Source organism: Cryptotermes secundus, unplaced genomic scaffold, assembly GCF_002891405.2.
Source record: "Cryptotermes secundus unplaced genomic scaffold, Csec_1.0 scaffold206, whole genome shotgun sequence".
Lineage (NCBI taxonomy): Eukaryota > Metazoa > Arthropoda > Insecta > Blattodea > Kalotermitidae > Cryptotermes > Cryptotermes secundus.
Genome location: NW_019734313.1, coordinates 592,580 through 615,156, shown reverse-complemented (window position 1 = coordinate 615,156; position 22,577 = coordinate 592,580). Strand labels below are relative to the sequence as shown.

Below are 22,577 nucleotides of genomic sequence, written 5' to 3'. Positions count from 1 at the left end.
ACCTTAGTGGCTTTATCCCTTAGTGTAAGGTAAAGAAAGATAAGTTGTCCCTGTGCTTAACTAATTAAGCACGATGTATAGATCCACATTTTCTTGACCTCGGCACTAGGTGGAGGTGAGTGGTCAGCTTCATGTCCCTGCCACTTCCCCCCCCTCTTAGTGTTTCAAACCAAAATTATATATGCATTTCTTCCTTCCCTTGTGTATGCTACTGGCAAAAAATAAAAAGAGAAAAGCTGTGGGAGGAAGAACAGATTGGCGAATTTTCATCCATTGACGTGTAGGAAATACAGATAATGCTAGACGAAAGCGAAGTAGAGGAAGATGATGGACATAATGACTGATGATTATGCTTAGAATCTCTCCTTAACCATCACCAACATGAGAAAGGGAGGCATGTCACAGGATATACTTACCTGTTGCATTAGCAAGATCAGGAGCTCCTTCTTCAATGCTTGTTTCTTTTTCGCCTAACTGTTGGGGTGCTTTGTTATATATTTTGGTTAGAAGTGGTATCCCTGCATGATTGTTACTTGCATGCAGAAAAATTGCTTTGGTTGATAGTTTTGCTTCTTCTGTGTCTATAAAATTTGTTATTTTCTCGCCTGCATAATTTTCAGTTGAATCATTGATTATTTTGTCATCATCATTAGAGCCTTTATTTTGACTGTCCTTTGAAACATTATTTGATGATATTGCTGCATGTACGTGAGCATACTTGCTGAGAGTGTTCACTGCTTCTTGAGACATAATACTGTGGTTTCTAGTTGCATTCATCAAATGCATAATATCAGCAGCAGACATTTCGGAATTTTCTGGTTGTCGCTTATCTTGAATGCTGCTTGAAGCCTTTATCTTGGTGACCGTGAAATTTGTGAATATTTCCAGTGCGTCATCGCTAGTGTTCGTTAGGAGCTCTTTTGTTGAAAGTACTTCATCCTTTGGCACAGATACACTGGAAAATGCTGGCAAAATTTCATCTGTTGTTAGAATAATTTCCTCATTAGTTGTTTGCAATACTGGATCTTGTCCAACAGTATATGCCGTGGAATTAAATGGCAATTCTTCCTCTTGTGGAGGTCGTTCTTTGGTCAAATGTGTTGTTACATTTGAGTGACCTAAAGAAATTTCCTCCTCTGTGGATGAAACTTGATCAGACCCGTAGTTTTGTGTTACTGGACCCTCTGTCATTGAATTCAACTTTATGACTACTGTTCTGGGAACATCAGAGTGTATTCTGTAAGTATAGTTTTCTGATTCATACACTGTAACTGTAACGGCAGTATTTTTTGTTTCATTCTCTTCACTGCTGAAGGCATTCAGAGAAGTAGTAGTGTCTATAACATCAGCTACTTTTGGCATGAGGAAATCAATATCTGTCCTGTCTTCTATTTTTGAATTACCAGCACTGCCCATCATGTGTTCCTCTCTTGAGTTTTCAAACAAAGGTGGGTCTGTAAATATTGGTTTCATTTTTGGTTTTCGTCTTGTTTCCTTGACTTTGTGAGTAGAAGCCTTTTCCATGATAGCAGATGGCAATGTGACAGGCAGATCCACAGTGCTGGTGTGATTGTTGTCACCATACTTGGTTCTGTTTGGTGATTGAGATGTCCTCAGAGGATCTGTGCTCACTTTTCCTGTATTTTCTCCAAATGAAGCCTCAGTGCTTGTTGTGGTAACAGTGTCAGTGTTAAAAATTACTTCTTGTTGTGTCACTGTATGTGATTGGGGAGCTATATTTTTGTTTTCTGTGAAACTTTCAGGCTTCCCATTTGAACTGTAATTATCACTCTTAGGCTTTGGAGTTACAGATATATTCTGGCCTTGTTTATTTCCTGTCAAATTTTTGTTGTCTCTTAGTTCTGAAGTCCTAAGTGATGGCTTCTCTTGGATTTTTGGAGCATGTGTTATAGCACTTGTGTTTCTGGTGATATCTTCTCTGTGGCCTCCAGTACCATTATGGACATTTCTTGAATTTGGGGGTACTTCCAGCATTGGAACAGTGCTGACCACTTTTCCTGTTTGCTTGTATGAATTATTATGCCAGTATTCATGTGGTGGGTCTTGGATGACAATAACAGGGATGAACATGCTGGGAGTTGTATGAGTTATGGTTGGCTGAGGTGACAGATGCATACTTGGATATGAATGCTCGGAGAGGGTTACAGTACTTATCTGTGTGAAATGTGAAGGGGTGCTGGTGGTGAGTGTTTTTTGATCCAGGGAGGACACTGGGGCAATGTTGTTCATTTTCGTTTCTTTTATGTTTGTATTATTTGATCTAGTGATTTCTGTTGTGTTTGTCAGTACTTCTACTGTAGAAGGTTTTTGCTTCAAAGCTGAAACTGGTGAAATTCTTACCATACTTTCTAACATGTGGGTTGCATTTTTCATTTTATCTGTGGCAGCTTTGTTGGTCTGATTCAGGTGATTTATATTTGAAGCTGAGTTTACTGAAGAGGAATCATTCAGCTTGAATTTTGGTGTTAATGATGATATTATTGGAGACAGTGTTGCTTCTGTAGTTGTTTGTATAGATTTTGTTGCTGGTAATGATGATGATGATGATGGTGGCAGTGGTTTCATCACTTTGGTTGTTGGCGCTGTTGACAGTAGCACTGTTTTCATTGATGGTGAATTAGTTGTTGTTGGTGATGTAGTACCTGATGTTCCTAAAGTTATTTCTTCCTTTGATGGTGATGTTGTTGATTGTTGTGTAGATATTGTCAAATTTTCTGATATTGACTGATCTGTGGATGAAACTGTTGCTTGTCTGGCTGTTGACAGCATTGGAACTGCTTTTATTGGTGATTGTGTATGTGTTACCTTAATTGATGCTGGTACTGTACCCATTGCTGATGATATTTCTAACAGTGTTCCTGTTGAGAATGGTGACAGTGTTGATGTCTCTTGTGGTAATGAATAAGTTTTTCTTAAATTTAATGTCAACTCTGTAGAGTAATTAATGTCACTGCTTTGTGACTTATAATCCAGCGTCGTGCTTTGCACTTCCTGTTTGGGTGCCTCGTTTGATGAATGGTTGAAGCTTATCATAGCTTCATCAGATTTTGTAGTGAATCCTGCTGAATTGTTCTGCTTGTTATGTAATGTCTCCGCTTGTACACCACTTACTGCATCTGATCCCATTGGTGCTGGAGAAGAAGGTCCATTATCTTCTGCTTTTGTCCTTGAATTATATTCAGAACTTGGAACTACATTTATAGGCTCATTCTGATTTTTAATTTGAAGATATGTATGAGATGGTATCTTAGGCCTTGGTCGTAGGGGTCTACCAACCCCAGAATTAGATCTGACTGGTATCAGTGTCACTATGGAGATTGGCGTATTTTCTACAGAATCCGACAGAGGGTTAAGTGTTGCAAATTGTACCCTTGTAGATTTATTCAGTTGTACATTTGGTAAAGATGCCTCTATTGACATTACAGTTGATGGAATGCCTATGTCTTTGAATGGTACGTTAGTGTTTCCAAGTCTTGCCTTATTTCCCATATCACCCCATGCTGGTTGCTGGTGATATCTTGTAGGAAATGCTTCCATGTGTAAGGAGTCTTGGGGCTTAGCAATTGGTGTAGTTACATCATGCAGTTCAGCCCATTGTTGACTTGCAGATGAGCTAGAACCAGTGCCTGCATTAGGGTTTCTTGGATCAGTGTTGCCATCACTACTGCTGTTACTCATCCACTTGTTGTTGACTGCAGAGTCCCCTTCAAAGCTTTCACTTTTATGATGTATCAGTGTTATGTTGGAATGTGCATTCTTTGAAGGAGATGCCTTAAGTAAAGCATCCACGTCATGAAACTGGTGTAAGATTGGTAGTTCTGGGACTATGAAAGGATTATCTATAGATTGACGTGCTGAGGGAGGTTCAGGTGTGGTGTAAGTGAGAGGGATTGTGTGTGGGGATAGAAATGTTGCTGGTTGATGCTGTTTTCGAATGATGATTCCACCTCCACTGGTGGTATGAAGGATACTGGTTTCTAGGTTCTCCCCACTAAATCCACCGGTACCAGTACCAACAACATGCAAGGACACTCTGGATATGGTATCACTAAGCTGCGATTCTTGGACATCCGAGAGCAAACTGAAACTGCCATAGCCTCCTGTAGAGAGAAAGTAAAGTTATTTCCAGGTAGTTTGATTTTAGACCCACAGAGCTGTAGCTTAAATTTTGAGAATGTGGAATGCAGAGGACCTGCGCCCTCACTGTGGTTTTTGAATCCCATATTAATCTCTGTGTGTCACTGTCACTGAAAGTAAGCAGGGTCTGCTCTTATGGGTACATGTATTTCAGAAATGGATTCCTTCACCTGTTCCAGCTAAACAGAAATCAAAAAGGTCAAATAACAACATGCAGTTCAAAATTTTTCATCCCATCTATTTTTCAAATGATTAAGATGATTAAGATATATAAAACAATTTTCCTAATTCTTTGTACTGTTATGATATGAAGTCTTGTAAATTACGTAACAATATGAACTACAAATTTTCGGGAATTATGTTGGAGGTAAAGACAGTAATAAAAAGTTTAAACCAAAGAAGTTTGGTTTAAATATGTAAGATTTGAGGTTTTAACAGTGATGAAGATTCATATTGGGGTATTCTAGGTTGTGATATCGTGTCATAGTGTGGCAGGTGGGTATCAGTATTTTTGATGAACCATACTGCTTCTGTCTTCAATGCAACCGAAAGGTGGAGACTCTGTGCTCCTCCAAAACTTTGGTAGTCACCAATCAAACTACAACCTGGTGTAATAACCCAGAAGACCACAATACAAAAGGTGTATGTTACACATCAATTTGAATTACCTGCAGTAATAGCCTTTGGTGGACACAAAGTTTAGCCTGTTCAATCCAGTTCAGAACTTCACAGATTTTCTTAAGCTGCATCCTAAAATTGTTCTTTCATCTCTCCTCTGTTTAGTAACAGCCACACATAAAGAGGGTTTGCACTTCCAAAACTTGTATGCAGTTCTTGTCTCCCTTCATTCAAGCTACCTCCTTGACTTGTTGCCAGCAGTACCAGGTGAACTGCATGAGTTATGAAATTTTGTTTTGTATTCTCTGTTTACCACTTTTTATTGATCTTAAATCCAAATACTTTCCAGAGCACTTAGTTTTCAATCACTTCTGTTATAGTCATCCCAGAAACCAAGAACCAAATCATACATGACATCTGGTAAAGTTACCAGTGTGTATTTAAGAGTGAATTATTGCATTCCCATATTATTGTGTATAAAAGTATAGATTTCAATGAAATGCAACTGTTATTATATGATAACTAAAAGTTTACTTACAAATATTATGTTTCTGGACATTGTCCATTGTCCGGTTTTTATTTAAAAACGTTTTTGGAGACTAGATTCTGTCTCCTTCAGGTGGAACCTGCTCAGTTGGGCCCAATGGATAGGGACTAACTCTTATCGATGTTCCACCTGAAGATGGAGGCAGAACATAGTCTCGAAAATGCTGTGTAATAAGTAAAATCAGGAGGATGGATAATGTCTAGAAACACAATATTTGTATTAATATACCATCGTCAGAATCTTTCGGAAAAGTTTACATGTGTCAGCAGTTTTGATTCACTATATCAGACCTGTTTTTTCAAATGAGGAGAGGAAGATTTTTAGTCCGTTGTTGCAGACATTAATGATACATACATATAAAAGATGGTAATAAATATGGTATATGGGAAATTGTTAAAAGTATAAATATTGAGAGGTGCAGTTACTTTTATGAAATAATTCCTTGGAAACAATTCAGAGATAAGAGTATAGGTTTTGTTTTTATAACATTGTACAGAGAATTAAACTGTGTCAGTCATGTTTTCTTGTAGTGTTGATGTTCTTGTGGCAGTACTTGGCAAGGGACTGCAGGAAAACAGCACCACTGCAAAAATATCAATACTACAAGGCAACACAGCTGACACAGCTTAATTCTTCATACAATGGTATACAACCCAAAGTTACACAGTCATCTCCAAAACGCCTTCCAGAAGTATAAGAATCCCCGCACCTGTCCCAATGTTTGTACTTCACCAATTACGCATATGTTATATTTATACCATTTTTATATATCTATGTATGTATGTATCATATGTCTACAAAAAAAATATATAAAGTTTCCTCTCCACATTTAAAACATGAAAGTCTGATGATGGCAGATCAGAATCATTGTAACCTTCCAATTACCTTTTATTTATTTTACAGTGACAGTTGAATTTGTCCGAAATCTATACATTGATATACACTTATTAATTTGTGTACTTGCCATCTAAGCAGCTAATAAAATCTGTCCCTTGCTACATACCTGAGAAGGTCTCCTGCATCTTCTGGTTAGACGCAGGTTGTCCCAACCGCGAACTGTATTTGTTATCATTGTTCTGGTTCCCATTTGTCTTTTGCTTCTCTAACGCAGATGGAGGGACAACCACTACTTCAGCAACACCAGTTCCTGTGTCGTCATCATCTGGTTCTGGAGACTGTTTTGTGTAATGTGGCAGAATTGGTCTCCATGGCTCATCAGTTTGGATATGTGGGGGCTTTACAGTGTGGATGAATGATCCCTTAAAGTTTTCATTTGTTAATTCTGTGCCCGTGTAATTAGACCTGGTCCCTGGGGTATTTAGGCCTACAGGTCCAGTACCGGGGATTGCGGAGCTTCTTGAGCCAGTGTTCCAGAAGTTAGAATTCAGGCCAGGCGTTGGCTGAGTGTGATAACGGTCATTGTTAGTGAGAGGACTTGTAGTGAAATCTTCAGCACTTCCAATTGATAAAACATAATTTTCTCCAATCTTCTTTATCAGTGAACCATTTACATTTTGTGAAACTTTCCCATCTAAATCATTCACAACTCCATCAAGGCTTTCAAAATTGTGTTCCTGATTGTCTTGTTTTGTATGTGTAATATCTTTTTTAATCCCATCTACTGCAGAAAATTTTGTGATTATCTCCTGTCCCAAGTGTACATGTTCATCGTTTTTTATTGGTTGCTTTTTATTGGGCATGTAAGGGGATTGAGTTTTGGGCCTGATTGGATCTTTCTCATCATTCTCCGTTGAATATTTAGTGTCTTCTGTAGAGTCAGCTGGCATTTTAGCACCAGTGTCTGGATTCATATGCACTTTTTCCTCTGGAAGATTGATTTCTGAAGTAGATCCTATCCTAACAGTAGGTGTCAGTAGAAGTTTAGAATTTTTTTTTATATCTCTGTCTGCTTCATTCTGTATGTTTTCTGGAACGGAATTCCCAGGTGGTTTACTCAGTGTGTCATTTTCCCTTTTACTGTCAGCATTAGTTTTTTCTCTATTTGAACTTGGTACATTACTTCCTTCTTTTAATGTGCTTGGTTTTTCAGATGGTTTCTCCATTGTTGTTCCTTTAATTTTTGTAATGGATACAGATCCTTCAACAATGGGAATCGCTTCTCCTCCTGTCTCCTGAGTTGTATTTCTTAAATCTTCAGTATCAGGCTTTCTAATTTCACTGTTTTCTTGTTTTGTAACTGTTGGAGATTTTTGTGTTTTGTTCATGGTTGAGGTGTCTTCTGTCGTTGCCTTTCTCATCACACCATTGTGTATCTGTAGAGTTCTGTTTCCTGGAGGCTTCTTTCTGGGAATCCCCTCTACAGGGCTTATGACTGCATCATCCAGGGACCCTGCACAAAAGACATTTGTTTCAGGCCAGATTTCATTTAAAAAATGACAGGTATAACAGCACCTGAGAGACAGAAATGTGTATGGTACCACAGGATGTTGTGATGCGTTGAACTGGCTCATGTTGGTTCATGTTGCTACATGAATACACCTTTGAAAAACAAAATAAAGACTGAATTCCTTTCTCCCCCCTTTCCCATATGATCATGGTCTCTTGTATCTCAAAGAATTAAAATGGTGATAAGCTGATTTGATGTTCATATTAAATTTATGTTATGAGTCAACCTCCTCTTGGTTAGATGGTATGAAATATGGCACATATTTAAATTAATTTTTTTGTTTACTTAATAATGCTGCAGCATGCTCATTGTGTGACATTAAGCAGTTGTTTTCAGGATGAGTATGAATTGTGTTTTGGAAGGTATGGGGACAACTGAGTCATGGTAATTGGTCCCTAAGTTCGGAAACAGTATGTGCATTTTTGTGCAGAATAACGACTTAAAAGCTATTGAAAAGTTGCCACTGTGCCAAAATATCACCTTACTAAGATATTGTGGTATGTAGACCTGTTGCTAGGTGATGACTGAGAGATAAGTAAATGTACAACAGCCGTTGCTTAGTAATGGCCTATAAACAGCAACAGAGGAATGGTGTTTTATGCATGGCCCATACCAATGGCTGTGCACACAACAGTGGCACAGCAACAGAGGAAAGGCGTTTTCTGTGCATGCCATACTGATATGATGCAAGTGGGACAGGCCTAGAGTGAGTTAGTCAGTCAGTCAGTCAGTTGAGAGTTGCTGTAGCTGATGCCGAGAACAGTTCGGGAACCAAGAGTAAAGGGAACGTCCGCCCTTGGAAACCTTTACCAAGCAATGGCTAAGGAAGGCTAAAAAGACTATGTGTGCTGTAGTTATGTTTATCTTTGGTGTAATTCAGTGACACCATCCTGGTTATTTGTGCGTCATAGTTACGTTCTGTAAGAATCAAGTAATTCCGATTACCAATCCAAACCCTGTCTATAGTCACCCCATCATGTGACAATATGCAGGTGGCATGGAGGGAAAGTTCCACACATTTTAAACCTAAGCTCTAGATGGAAGTTATGGTTAGCTGTACACTTCAGCTGCTTTATTGCTGCCATCACCCAGGGAAGAGCCTTTTTACTCCTCAGTTAGGAAGCTGGTATGTTCTCCGCTGCTATTCTGGTTGGTGTGGCAGAGATAATACTCCATACTCCATACTCCATACTCCATGTTACTAATAGAAACTGCACCTTGATTTTGCCATCCGTAGCTGTTCACTCACTAACTGAGCTATCAGGCAAAGAACTTAATGAACTTACGTTTTATAAATATGCTGCTTGCATCAATATGGATGTTCCTGAAGGCCACAGTTCGTGGGGCAATCAACTCATTCACTAGGATGTCCCGTGCTGTCTCCTCTACATTCTGGAAATTCCTACATACAATATAACTCAATTGAATCATAATCTTTCAAAAATGTTGTGTGTACACGTACATGTAAATGAAAATGAGCTGCATGCAGTATGCGCATACAAGATGGAACAGGGGAAATGCATGTTTCTCACATAGGAATAGCTTGGTTGAGTTTCAAGATAAAACCTTTTTAATTACACAGAATATAAGATATTTTAATGCATTTTTAACTTACATTACATACAGAAAATAATGTCAGTCAAATGATGTCCTTCTTGCTGGACACATTTGGAGCCTCTCCTCAAAATTCTACATCACATTCTCACAAACCAATATATCAGGAGATCATTGGTCCTTACTTCTTTGAAGAGAGCAGACTGCTGTGTTGACATGTTAAACAACTTCCTGCATCCAGAAATCCCAAGGCATTGGGTAAACATGAGACAAATGTGGTTCCAACAGGATGGTGCCACAGCTCACACAGCGAGAGCATCAATGGAAGTTGTTCAACGCATGTTCCCCCAACATGTGATCTCCCTTTTTGGTGATGTTTCTTGGCCACCGCACTCCTCTGATCTATCGGTCTGTGACTTCTTTTTGTCGGGATACCTCAAGGCAAGAGTGTACATGAACAGACCACGAATGATCCAAAAGCTGAAACTCTCCATTTGTCAAGAAATCGCAGCTGTGCTGGGAGACATGTTGGAGAATGCAATGCAGAATTTTGAGGAGAGGCTCCAAATGTGTGTCCAGCAAGAAGGACATCATCTGACTGACATTATTGCCATACGTAATGTAAGTTAAAAATGCCTTATTTTTTGTGTAATTAAAAAGGTTATATCTTGAAAATCAACAAAGTTATTTTTATGTGAAAAACATGTGTTTTCTCTGGTCCACCCTGTGTATGTGTGTTCTCGTACTTCTCTTTGGTTAGAATATATTTCCTTGGCTTTGGGACAACTGCCATATGCTGTTATCATCACTTATTCTATGGAACTGATTTCAGATTTTGTTCTGTATTTCAGCACATCATACATAACAGCTTACCTTGGAATCTTTCTGCGGTCTAGGTACAACCTGAAGAAAACAATTAGGCTCCCATTTTCAAATTTCTCTATCACACATTTCTTGTATGCATGTCGAAGCTGGCTTCTTTGGTACACACTGCCAATCTGAAATACATCAAGCACATTGAGCTTAGTGTACATTAGGAGTTTTATAAGAAAAACATAACAGTGACTGGCAGGGCTGAATTATGACTTCATGAGATCCTAAGCTATGACAGAGTACAGACCCTATACTTTTTTAAAAAAGATGAGAGTAAAATGCTTTGCTTCTCAGCAGTTGCACAGCTGCAATGCAAGAAGCAGTGCTGCCCTCCAACTTGCTTTTTATTGTTGCAGCTGTTGCTGTTCATTCAAATCTGCCAACATGCAATCAGGCATTTATTATCTTTTGGGTTTCAGAGGCCCTTCATATTGTAATGCCTAAGCTGCAGATTATTAGCTTGTATAGAAGTCTGGCATCTAGTAATTTTTAATTTTTAATGTTCTTTGGTCACCTAAATTATATATGATATTCATAATTATTTATCTTCCCCAGAATTTTCTTTAGTGAATTAAAACAGGAAACATTTATATATTTGAAAATAAATGCAAATATTGTGAATGCAGACGTATACAAACAAAAGTCTTAAGTGAAACTTAGAATCTTATTTGTAAATCGAATGTTAGTTCATCCTGAAGACCATGGAACTGTTTTCTATGATTAAAGAAAACATTTACATATTAAATTCCAATTAATCAACCAGCCTTGACACTGTTTTCCATATTAGGAGACTTTTTCATGATAAGAAATAATTATATGTGGACTCACCATATTTTGATACTTGAGCGCCATTTCCTTAAATGCAATGCTGGAATTGTTGCCAAGGGATGATATAAAGTGATCACCAGAAGTAACACACACGCTTCCGTCGAATACAAGTTCCACTGCAAACAAGACAGTCCAGAGAAGTTAGTTCTTGATACTAAGGCTTTGATGATAGACTGTGCTGATGCTCTGTTGTGGCAGATTTGTTTGCAAATAGTTACCTCTCCCACAGTGGAAATTATATGCTCAGAATCACATAGTATCATTCATTAGGATGTTTCATTGTTGGTAATAATAGTTTTTGCCAGTGATAATGAAAGGTCAGCTCAGTACAGATATGTCTATTAAAAGTTCCCCATTTTTTGACCTCTACTTAAACATAAGTGCAGGAAGTCATAGGTACATACTCCACTGAAATGACCGGAATCAATAAATGTTCTTTCCAGAAAAGTTTGGTTATATATGCCGTATTTAATAATAAAGAGACATGTTATTGTCTTAAAGTAACTAATTATGAATTTACATAATAAAGAATAGATGTTGGTTACAAATTTTTTAAAGCACACCCCACCATCTAGAATCAAATCACAGTCAATTACACTTCTGTAGAAGCTGGAATTTTGACTAATTCCATATTGCAGGCATGTAATTCGAAATTAAAGAGATCTAACTACTCATATGAATACAAGTACTGTGAAATTCGTCATGCCAACACTGCATACGAGCCAGTCTGAGAAGCACTAAGCAGTGTCTGGGCTCTACAAGCCCCCCCCCCAAAAAAAAACTGTATTTTAGCGACTAAGTTCTTATATTTTAAATTAATTTCATGGATGTAGATCATTAATGAGAAGTTTTGCACAACTTTTTTGTTTTCAAATTTTGTGCTTTATTACACAAAATCTAAAGTTTTCGTTCACAAATTAGCTTATGACCTGCACTAGGAAGTATAATACGTGTGAGTTGGTTGTCTACTTACGTTTGTTTGTGTCGATCCGGAGAGCTGAAAAGAATGAAGCAAAGTAGTGATTGTGACAGTTCACATTTACCTCCATATTTCATTCTGATATTTTAAATAATCATATGAGCTTGCTTCATTATTGTTCTGGATATTTCTTTTTAATTCCCATAGTGGAGGGTGGAGTCCAGCTGGGTTGACTCAGCATGGCAGCCACTGATTGGCCTATTGTACCTGCCCCAGCTGATTATGATGATTATGATAATGGAGAATTTGGTGGAATGAAAATTGGCAGGGGAAATCGAAGTACTCTGAGAAAACCTGCCCCAGTGCCACTTTGTCCACCACAAATCCCACTTGACCAGACCCGGGCTCGAACCCGAGCCACCGCGGTGGGAAGCCAGCAACTAACCACTTGAGCTATGGCGCGGCCTTTTGTTCTGGATATGCCTGTAATAGTAACATATAGCCGTTGCTCTTTTCTTGGCAGCACACAGATCTACACAGTCTACAAGTATAATTTATCACACTATAAAAGGTCTTCCACTAAAAGGAAATGTAGCAAACAACATTCTTCATTGACTGCTTTGTTGTTAGTATTTTGTGATAAATACAAAAAGCACACAGAAAAATCAGAATGGTTCATATGAATCAAATTTTGAACCTTTGGCTCTTTGGTGTGTTAACTTTTATGATACCCATATTAATTATTCTTCAGTTTTCTGAAAAATAGTTCTTGATGCTTTAATTCCTAAATTATTTTTAAACAAAATAAATGGAGTTTACTTCAGAGGATATTTCATCAGGGTTTGATGTGATGAGTATCATATCCATGCTCTGTTCTCCATGTATCCTCACTGACTGACTGGCTGTGCTCACTGTATCCTTTGGTTTGTGGTAGCTAACGGCTTAATCTGTATGTACCAACCCCTGATAATGGTGACAGAAACAGTCTCTAAATTTCACACACTTAACTCCACAACTAACATGCTTGATTTCTTGAGAAGACTTCAGTGTGTAGTGTTTGACACTGATGGAAGAACATATTTCACAATGTGTGTAGGAAAATGATTATACCCAAGATAAACTGTGTAGTTGGGTGAAGTTTGCTAGACATGCGGCTTAGGGGGGAAATAAGAAGTATATACAGAATTTTGGAAAGGATAACCTTTAGGAAAGTAGTTTGTAAGACCAAGAAGAACATGGGAAAATACTTTTAAAGAATGGTGTGAGAATTGCAGATAGATGACTCTCTCCTAGGGTTGTGTCAAGTAGTAGGTTTTGGCATTAAAGGGTGTTGAACCATCAAGTTCTGTTATGTGTTCTCTTGTTTGCAAGGTTGGCAGCACTAAGCAGACACATGGGGCAGCATATTTTACAAAACCTTTCCTTCTTTTTCTTTTGGCTAAATGAAAATTAATTTCTGTTGATCCTTTGTTTGTATTATGATAATCTAAACATGTGTTATGGAGCAATGTAAGTAAAAGTGTTTTAAGAATTACGAGGGTCGTACTGAAAGTCATGAGCAACAATTTTTTATAAAGTAACATGCTTTATTATTGACAATCCAAATACACCACCTCAATCTATATACCTTTCTTTATTTTTCCACATAATCACCACTTCTTTGTACACATTTCTACCCAGCATTCTGGGAGTTGGAAAATTTCCCTTCTATAAAATTCCATTCCAGCCATCTGAAGACACTGATGCACTGCTTTCTGAATTGCCTCCCTTGTCTCAAAGCGTTGTCCATGCAGCTCATCCTTCACAAATCCAAATAGATGGCAGACGGAGGATGCCAGATCAGAGCTATAGGAGGGGTGTGGGGAACTTCCCACCCCATCTTTGCAATTGCTTCCAATGTGAGGCAAGCGGCGTGGGGGTGAGCGTTGTCATGCAGGATGATGATGTTTCATCCCAGACGTTTATCGCGCAATGCACGACAGAGCTTGTGCAGCATGTGGACATAACGAGTAGCATTGATGGTTTGCCCAGGTTCCAGGAATTCGGCCAGAATAAACCCCTCTGCATCCCAGAAGACTGTGCCCATCACCTTCGCAGCTGATGGCTCTGTCCTTGCCTTCTTTTTTGATGGAGAATGAAAATGGTGCCATTCCATACTCTGCCATTTCATTTCAGGCTCGAAATGGTGAAACCAGCTTTCATCACTTGTCACAATACAGTGCAAAAAATCATCACCTTCATGTCAATATCTCTGCAGCAGTTCTGAGATGATGGCTTTTCGCTGACCTTTGTGGTCTTCAGTCAATAACCGCGGGACCCAACGAGCACAAACTTTCCTATAGGCCAAGCTTTCAATCATCTCCTGTACTGCACTGTGCCCTATTCCAAGTTTTCGGGCTATTGTGTCCACAATCACACACCTGTCATCTTGAATGATCTCATTCACTCTTTCCTTGTTGCGTTCAATTTAGGCTGTTCGAGGACGACCGCTCCGGGGCTCAGTTTCGACGCTGGAGTTCCCATCTTTAAAATGTTTCACCCATCTTTGAACACTGCTCGCACCCATGCCCACACTTCCATAAGCACGCTGAAGTCTCTGGTGAATTTCTGCAGCAGGGATTTCCTCTTTCACAAGAAATTCGATGACAGCATGCTGGCGAAACGGCATATCGTTGTCGGCCATTTTGTTAGGAGTGATACTGGTCATGTGATGCAAGCTATTGATGTCACAAGACACTCAAGGTTAACACAACAGCTGGTTCCACCTACCACTGTACTCTCGTTCGTCTGCTGTTCCCAGGTTGCATGCAAAAAAAAAGTTGCTAATGACTTTCGGTACGACCTACATACATGAAAGTTGGTCTGTTTTTCACTAAGGGAGACAATGGAGTTTCTGGTTGCCTGGTCTGGGCCATCATGTAGGCTTGCTCCAGCTCTATTTGTTCCATGTTCTCAGCAGACACTGAAAGTAATGCCCAGAAGTAGCATGTGCATGAGCTCATAAGTCTTCTCTGCCTTGCCAAGGCTGAGCATGCAGAATGTGGGATCTGAAGTTCTCATAATGGTGCTTCTGCAGAGTTCAGTCTTCTGTGATAGAAGGCTGTGTAGTCTGGTGAAAGTCAACCAGTATTTGGAGAAACATAGCAAGCACAGCTGTCCTTGCTGCCTGCTTTATGCTGGTTTCTTGGTTGGTTTACTTTTCAACCCTGAAGATGGAAGAAACGTGTTCATCTGAAATACTGGTTGAATTCACTGGACTGCATTTCATTATAATCCAGAAGTGAGTATTCTTCATATAGAACAATGAGAGACCAGTGTTTTACTAATTCTTGTTCAAAGGGGTCCAAAGAATCAGTTCCTAAACCATTCACACATGCCAGCTCCCTTGTTCAGGTTGTTTTCTAGTGATTTTTTTTTTCAATTCTCTTGCTTCCCAGTTAATAAAGTGGTTTTACCTATTATTTCTGTTGGACATTTAAAGATCTCTTACACAATGCTCCACACTCATTTGTTGTCTGTAATACAACGAATGCTAGCTCAGTTGGCATAGTAACTAGGCTCTGGGTGGATGACTGAGAGACTCAGGGCCCAGCAGAGGTAAAATGTTCAGAATGCCTCTGGGGTCCAACCCACCTCCTGTCCAGTTGGTACTAGAGGTAAATTGGCCACAGTGTGGAGCCAGTGCCAAGGGCCAATTGCAGCAACCGTCCCCTAAAGTGTAGGGTAAAGAGAAGAGGAGCTGTTAACTGTTCCTGGTTCCGTCATTGTATTCTCAGTGACCCCCGGATGCAATGGGGTGTTCAAGTTTAGCTTGAAACGGGCAACTCGTAAGTCAGCTGAACATAAACATGGCTCAGATACAACCCAGAAGACTGCTTCTTGGCATACTCTTCAACCCTCAAAGTGGGGGTGATGTATTCCTCTGGAACGTTGGGCTTTCTCCGACCTACACAGCATTACCACACAGAAGAGTGTACTCTCCAAACCCACCAGTGAGATGTACTGGAATCCAGCAAAGTGCTTCTTCTGATGCTACACAATAATTGTATCTTGTATCAAGAAAGAGTAAATCCGTTATTAGAAATAAATTCCGTGCCTTCCTGGAAATTGATCGCATCTACACCAGTGAAGTAATGTTCACCCAAAATTTCTTTAAAATTCAGCAACTGGTTTGAAAGTTGAAAAGGGGATGCCCACGAGTACTGGCATCTCACGCGCACAAGAAAGTCACTGATACGATATATACAGCAGTAGTGACATTTCATAACAAACACTTGAACCTGAAATTTGCCTGTTACAGTTCCTTCCTTAAGCCCCTGGTCATGGCATATGTAATCTTTTGCTTGCACACCCAAATTTATGTAAGATTCCCATTTCAAACTCTTTGGTTCTAAGCATGGGTAATGAATGCTCTTATTATGTTACTCTGGCAAAGTAGCAAAGATTTTGTAAACTAGAGCTCCCTATTTTGAGTATTTGAAAGTTGGCAGTTGTTGCTTACTTCACAAACCCGTTGGAGATATACTGTATGTTTCAGACTTTGAAGATAAAAATAGCAATAGCAAATTGAAAAGAAACTAGGAATTTCATGACCTTTCTTTTACAAAAAGTGTTCTGCAGTCAATTCCAGTTGCATTGTTCAAATTTATAGGTAGACTGGCTTCCTTTCCTGCAGAGAGAAAGTCATCTGTAAAAAGAATTATGAAGCTTTATCTGGATCAGTGTCCAGAAAAGAGAGGGTCAGTCTATTTTGAGTTTGAGTTTGTCTCACCGCCCATGTAGACAGCAAGTCCCGCAATGGCGAGCACGATGAGCACCACAAGGAACACGGCCACGGCAAGCACTGCGCTACAGAGCCGGCCCCGGCGGCCACGTGGATCCCGGTACAGCGAGCTGGGTTCGTCACGCCACAGCACCCAGGAAGATGAGCCACTGCAACTAGATGAGTGTTGACTGCTGCTCACGTAGCTGCCACGGAAGGGGTCTGCCTGCAAATTTTACATGTCAGAAACAGACTTCTGAGGCATCCAGTCGCTTAATGACAAAATACTCATACATCACAAGTGTAACAAGAAACTAAGAAGACGTTGCCGGATGGCTGATGCTGAGATGGATCAATAAACAACAAAACTATTTAACAGCCGGATGATAATTGTTGTTATTCTTATAGTTGGGCAGTCACTTAGCATTACTCTTAACAATGTTAGCCTGGCTAACCTTTTAAAAAATAAAATAAAAGTGTTGCTTGTCTGGTTCATCGGTATTCCAGAAGAAGCGATAAGATAATGCAAATTCTGCCACCTTCAGCTAGCAAGCCCAGTCACAGGTGTGTTGGCCAGATCCCTATAGTGTTCGGTGATTGTTTGAGAGGTCAGAGGCAATTAGAAGAAACAGGATATGGTGCAGGTTTGAGGGTTGGAGGGAGCGCATGAAATTTTAAACTATTGAAGCTCCTATATTAGCCAAAGGAGAACTGTTAATACAACTTGGGCCTGCAGAGCATGTCAGCAAGTGAAGCAAGCAAAGGACGAAGAAATGGTTATTTTGCTCGAGAATATCTGGATATTCTTCAAGATTGTGACTTCAGTTTTCATATGACGGTACTTTCAGAAGTAGTAATGCAAACAAAAGATCTTAAAAATTATGTGAATAAAAGTAACGACATGAGTTGCTGCTCCAGGAAAGTGATTGATATTGTAAATTTTAACAGAGAAGTACAGCAGTTTCGAATATGCTTGGTCAGAGAGTGTGAGCTCCTCACAGCCAGGTAGAGAACACAGAACTTTGGGCTCAGAGCCAAAAAATAGCATTTATTAATAATGGCTGAAAATCATTTTGTTGTCAGCTGTACTATGAAATAACAGGCACTGGGGAAGCACATTTTACCAACTGATTCTCCTAAATTCTCAAACTGAAGTTGGTTTCAGTACTAGATTTCAGAAACTTTGAACAGAACTCTGAAAACTTCTCAGCTACTGTTTATGAATCGTTACTGACATCATGGAGTATTTCGAATAGTTCTTCTGAAAACTAGAATTCCCATAATTATTCTTCGGAAGATTTTTTAAAAAGTAATATTTTAGACTTTCTCAAATATTTGACCCCTTGAAATCTGAGAATCCGAGTTATTAGCAATTCCAACAACCAGTGGGTCTATCGAGCAGTCATTTTCTGCTTTGAAGAGTCTGTACTTACCTACTCACCACGTGCTCGGTAGAGGGTAACCATACTAACATTAATGCAAACAGAAAAAAATTCTTCATGGCATAGAAAACATTCCGAACTTCTGTGGCTCTGTGACAGATATTTTCACTGAAGAAATCGTCATGTGGAATTAATGTACAAAGAAAACTCCGTGGCCTGTAGTCCGCAAGCGAAATATACCGACCGAGCGACCACCACTTGTCAGCGAAGTTAATACCAACTTTAGCGGATAGAGGGTGTCTCGTGGTCAGCGCAACGAATCCCCACGGCCGTTAATTTCGGTTTTCTAGACCGGAGCCGCTATTTCCTTGAAATAGCTCCTCAGTTATCCTCACGAGGCTGAGTGGACCCCGTCCCAGACCCAATACTTCTCAGAAAATCTGGTAGCGCCACGAATTGAACTCTGACCCCTAGACCACAGAGGCGGTCTGGAAATGATGTACAAGGCGTATTAAAGGAAAGACAAGCTCAGTAGCTGCTAAACATTTGTTTATTGGTGCAGAATTCGTTCCTCTCTTATGAACGCCATTATCTTAAGTTAAATTCTCATAGTTGTTTTCTCGATGTGTATACTCAATACTGAAAATTTCCACGACCTCCTCCTTCCTCGGGATTTGAATAACGCCCTAAGAAAAATGGTGCTCCGCCAATATACGAGTAATTACATGTACTCTGTATTGATTTTTCAATGTCATGTGTTGTTATATCCTCCTGTATCCCTTAGGTGGGCAACTGAACTACCAAATTCTACAGCACTAATTACATCAATCTCAGTGCACGATTTTGAAATCTCGATGCCCAGTGCAAGGTACCTGAAGGATTTTCGAGTAGAATATCCGAGTTTACCACGGATCAAACTTCTCCTCGGTGAACCGCGGGATTTTAATTATTTTGTATGTGTCCAGTAACAACATTGATTGTGCTAATTTATGTAATATGTAGAAATAATTTATATGTGGAACTTTAACATAACTGACTAACTTCATTGAGCTGAGCCCTTATTGAGAAGCCGCCAATTGTGCAGCTACTCAAGGACATCCCACCTTTTTATGGAACCCGAAAGTTCATTACCGTGTTCACAACATCCCGCCACTAGTCCCTATCCTGAACAATATCAATCCAGTCCATAGCACCCCATCCCATCTCTAAGATTCATTTTAATATTATCCAACCGCCTACTTTCTGGTCTTCGTAGTGGTCTCTTTCCTTCGTGGGCGTCCACCTGACCACCTGACTGTGCTGGAGTGGAACACTTTCGGTTTTGGGCTCACCTCGTAGCGAGTTTCAGATATATGGAAACACGTTCACTGACGTCATTTAACTACGTAAGTGAAAGTCTATAACGTCTATAAGGTCTATAATCCGAAATGATATCCGGAAATTCACTCCTCAACCACCAGTTGCGTTTGGACCGCGGCACAAGTGAAACCGTCGGAAGGGACCACCCATGTCTCCTCTGCAAGAGGCAAGTGGGCAGTGACTGCATTTCAGGCAAGTTCTGACTTCAGCATAATTTAACAACGAGCTGTGAGAATACACCTACAGTTCGACATAATTCTTACCAATAATGTAGCACATTTCAGAATGCACCTGCAGATATTGGCCGATGTAGAATGGCAGTGGCAGTTACGTCACAAATAATGTAAAGATAGCCTGGCGACGACGCAATGTCGAAACATGTCGCTACAGTAAAATAGTGAAAATAATTAACACTTTATAAGTAGTGGTCAGTTCTAGGTGCATATAACTCCCTGCCCTTATTAGTCAAATGGACCAAATTTGCCCCAGAAATCGTTATATAAATCTATTAGACAATAGAGACTCGAGATATATTTTCCTCCCCCCTCCCCGTTACATTGTGTTTACATTTCGGGATAAACTTCCTGATCCGTAACCCGTAGCGAAATTCGGAATGGAGGCAGATTTAAAAGTAGTCTCTGTATTTTACCTTGTTGGTTGAGTCACCTAAGAATGTTAATAAGGCAGGATTTGCAAGCGTTTGAACACGTGTAACTGAATGTTCCGTTGTTTTGCAGACATTTGGAATGATAAATAACGGGAGGAAATTTCCTTCATTTAATGAAGTCATATTTTGATGGTCGTTGCACAGGCACTAATGAGAGGGTACCAGAGACGAAGCAGCATAACGGGTCCATCGCTAGCGGAGTGGCAGCATGCCACTGACTTAAGTAAAGAAAGGAAACACTTGCACTAATGTTCGGTATGAACGTTCGAAATTTTCATTTCTTTAAACTCTGTAGACCACACGGTTCTTAAAAATGAGTAGTTGCAATAGAAGTTTCATTACCGCGTTCGGAAAAGTTCGCTACTAGTCCTTATCGAGAGCCAGTTGAATCCAGTCCACGCTCTTATGCCATATTTCGAGATCCATATAATATCACCACATCTCTTTCTGAATCTTTCAACAGGCATTTTCCTTCAATCTTTTGTATGTATATCTTATCTCACAGGCCGCACCATAGCTCAGGCTTCCCACGGCGGCGGCCGGGTTCGAGCCCAGGTCAGGTCATGTGGGATTTTTGGTGGACAAAGTGACAAGGGGCATGTTTTCTCCGAGTACTTCGGTTTCCCCTGCCAATCTTCATTCCACCAGTTGCTCCAAAGTCTTCATCTAGTCCAGTAGGCCGCAGTACCAAGTGGAATAAGTAGCGCTCCACTACGAATAATAACAAACTTATATTATCTACACACATCCGCCTTGCAGCATTTGATGAAGTGTACATATAGACTTCTCTAGCCTCTTGTTACTCTTCCCTTTAAATATTCTCTTCAGAACCTGTTTCCAGAATCCAGAATCCACAGTCTACTGCATATTTCATCCTTCGACTGAGAAATCACATTTCACAGTCATGAAAAACAACAGATAAAATTATAGGTTTCTCTTTTTTATTTTTTAGTCGTTAAATATCCGAAACGACTTCTGTGGCGGAAACCCTCTCAACCTGTATTCCGGAAGTGCTCATTTGAACCTCCATCGGCACACAATTAGAATGCACAGAAGCTATCTGTTGCAAACATTTGGAGCTATGTAAAATTTAACGTAGACAAAAGATGGACTTAAGTAATAAATTCTTCCAAAGAAAAAAATTGTAATTAATATGAATATAATTATTATTACGGTGAAATTGTTCCTGCTCTTTATTAAGCACCACACCTTGAGGTATTGCCGAGGTCAAGAAAATGTGGATCTGTACATCCACTCCCCCAAACGCCTTCATGGTACAGTGCTTAATTAGTGAAGCACAGGGACAAGTTTACCTTTTTAAGTAATAAGAATGTAGTTCGATTTTATCGCTTTTTTCTTTCAAAGAGCCCAGAAATGGGTATTTGGTCTTCCTAACTGGCCGATGTGCAAAGCCGCGCGAACGGGACTGTGAAATTAGTGACACGCGTCTAAGCACAAGACCGGAAGGAAGTTGTTTCAAGAAGTAGCCATTAAAATGAAGTTGTATGAAAACGCAAGAGTAACGAAAAGTGCAGCACGCCAACTGTTTTTCTCTTGTCGAGTTTACAGGAAGTGATGCAGTGGCTCGTGTCTCTCTGCGCACTCTGCTCGAACTAATTGTTTACCGTGGAATCATGATAATAGGAATCATAACCAGGATTACGGGTTTTTGCCCACGGAGCTCTAACAGAGCCATCTCATATTCATACTTATCAAACAAAGCATTTCGTATTCGGGACGTACCGGGTTCGAAACAGAGCCTGAAGATTGACTCTCTCGAAAGTTCTTCAGGCAAATTACAAAATTTTTCATTTGGGCAGCTGCCGGTTAGTTCCAGATTAAACCTGCTGATATGTAAATGCCCAACTTGACACCAACTGGCCCATACAACCGAGACAGAAGTAATCTCCTACAGGCCTGGTGAAGCATTTAGCCCCAGTATGGGCGTCTGACCAAAAAATCTTGGGAAGATTTTTGTTGTCGATCTTCTATTTTAATTTTTATGGCCAAATTGCTATAGCAATAGATGATTTAGTTGATAATACGATTTTGTTGTAAGAAGAAGAACAGACCTATGGCGACTGGATAAGGGGTAAGGATTTATATAAATATCCAGTGGTGTAATGTGTCATGTTGGAAAATACTCAGGACCCTATGTTAATAGTTTCAACCCTTATATCGGTAGAAGTAAGCATATTTTCTGTCTGACTTGTCCTTCCGTCCGGGCGATAGAGAATGCTCGTGTGACGAGTCCTCAGAAGTCTAAGCCCTTATATGAAATACAGCTTGACATGATCCTTGTTCTCTGGTCCACGTTTCAAAATATAAGTTGATGGCAAAAGTTCTTAAAATGTCCTGTGGTTGTTGATAAAGATTTCATAATGCGACATTTCCAGATCAAAGAGATTTCCTTTCCATTCCGCTGTTGTTAAATAGCTGTATTTCTCTCGTACATATTTTTGAACGCCGTGTAGGGAGAGCCCTCAGCGAGCTCAGCGAGACT

The 22,577-nt window shown here is 39.8% G+C and overlaps 1 protein-coding gene across 1 annotated transcript in view; it reads right to left on the bottom strand.

Moving 5' to 3' along the window:
* Nucleotides 1-22,577, bottom strand: part of LOC111868503 (mucin-6) — a 50,463-nt gene that overhangs the window by 1,500 nt on the left and 26,386 nt on the right. Inside the window, exons 2-8 of the mRNA XM_023859195.2 lie at nucleotides 16,676-16,892; nucleotides 11,959-11,982; nucleotides 10,986-11,101; nucleotides 10,158-10,282; nucleotides 9,017-9,132; nucleotides 6,327-7,673; nucleotides 417-4,121 (exon numbers count right to left, since the gene is read on the bottom strand). Of these exons, the coding sequence (XP_023714963.1) occupies nucleotides 417-4,121; nucleotides 6,327-7,673; nucleotides 9,017-9,132; nucleotides 10,158-10,282; nucleotides 10,986-11,101; nucleotides 11,959-11,982; nucleotides 16,676-16,892 (5,650 nt within the window). The remainder of the gene's footprint in view (nucleotides 1-416; nucleotides 4,122-6,326; nucleotides 7,674-9,016; nucleotides 9,133-10,157; nucleotides 10,283-10,985; nucleotides 11,102-11,958; nucleotides 11,983-16,675; nucleotides 16,893-22,577) is intronic.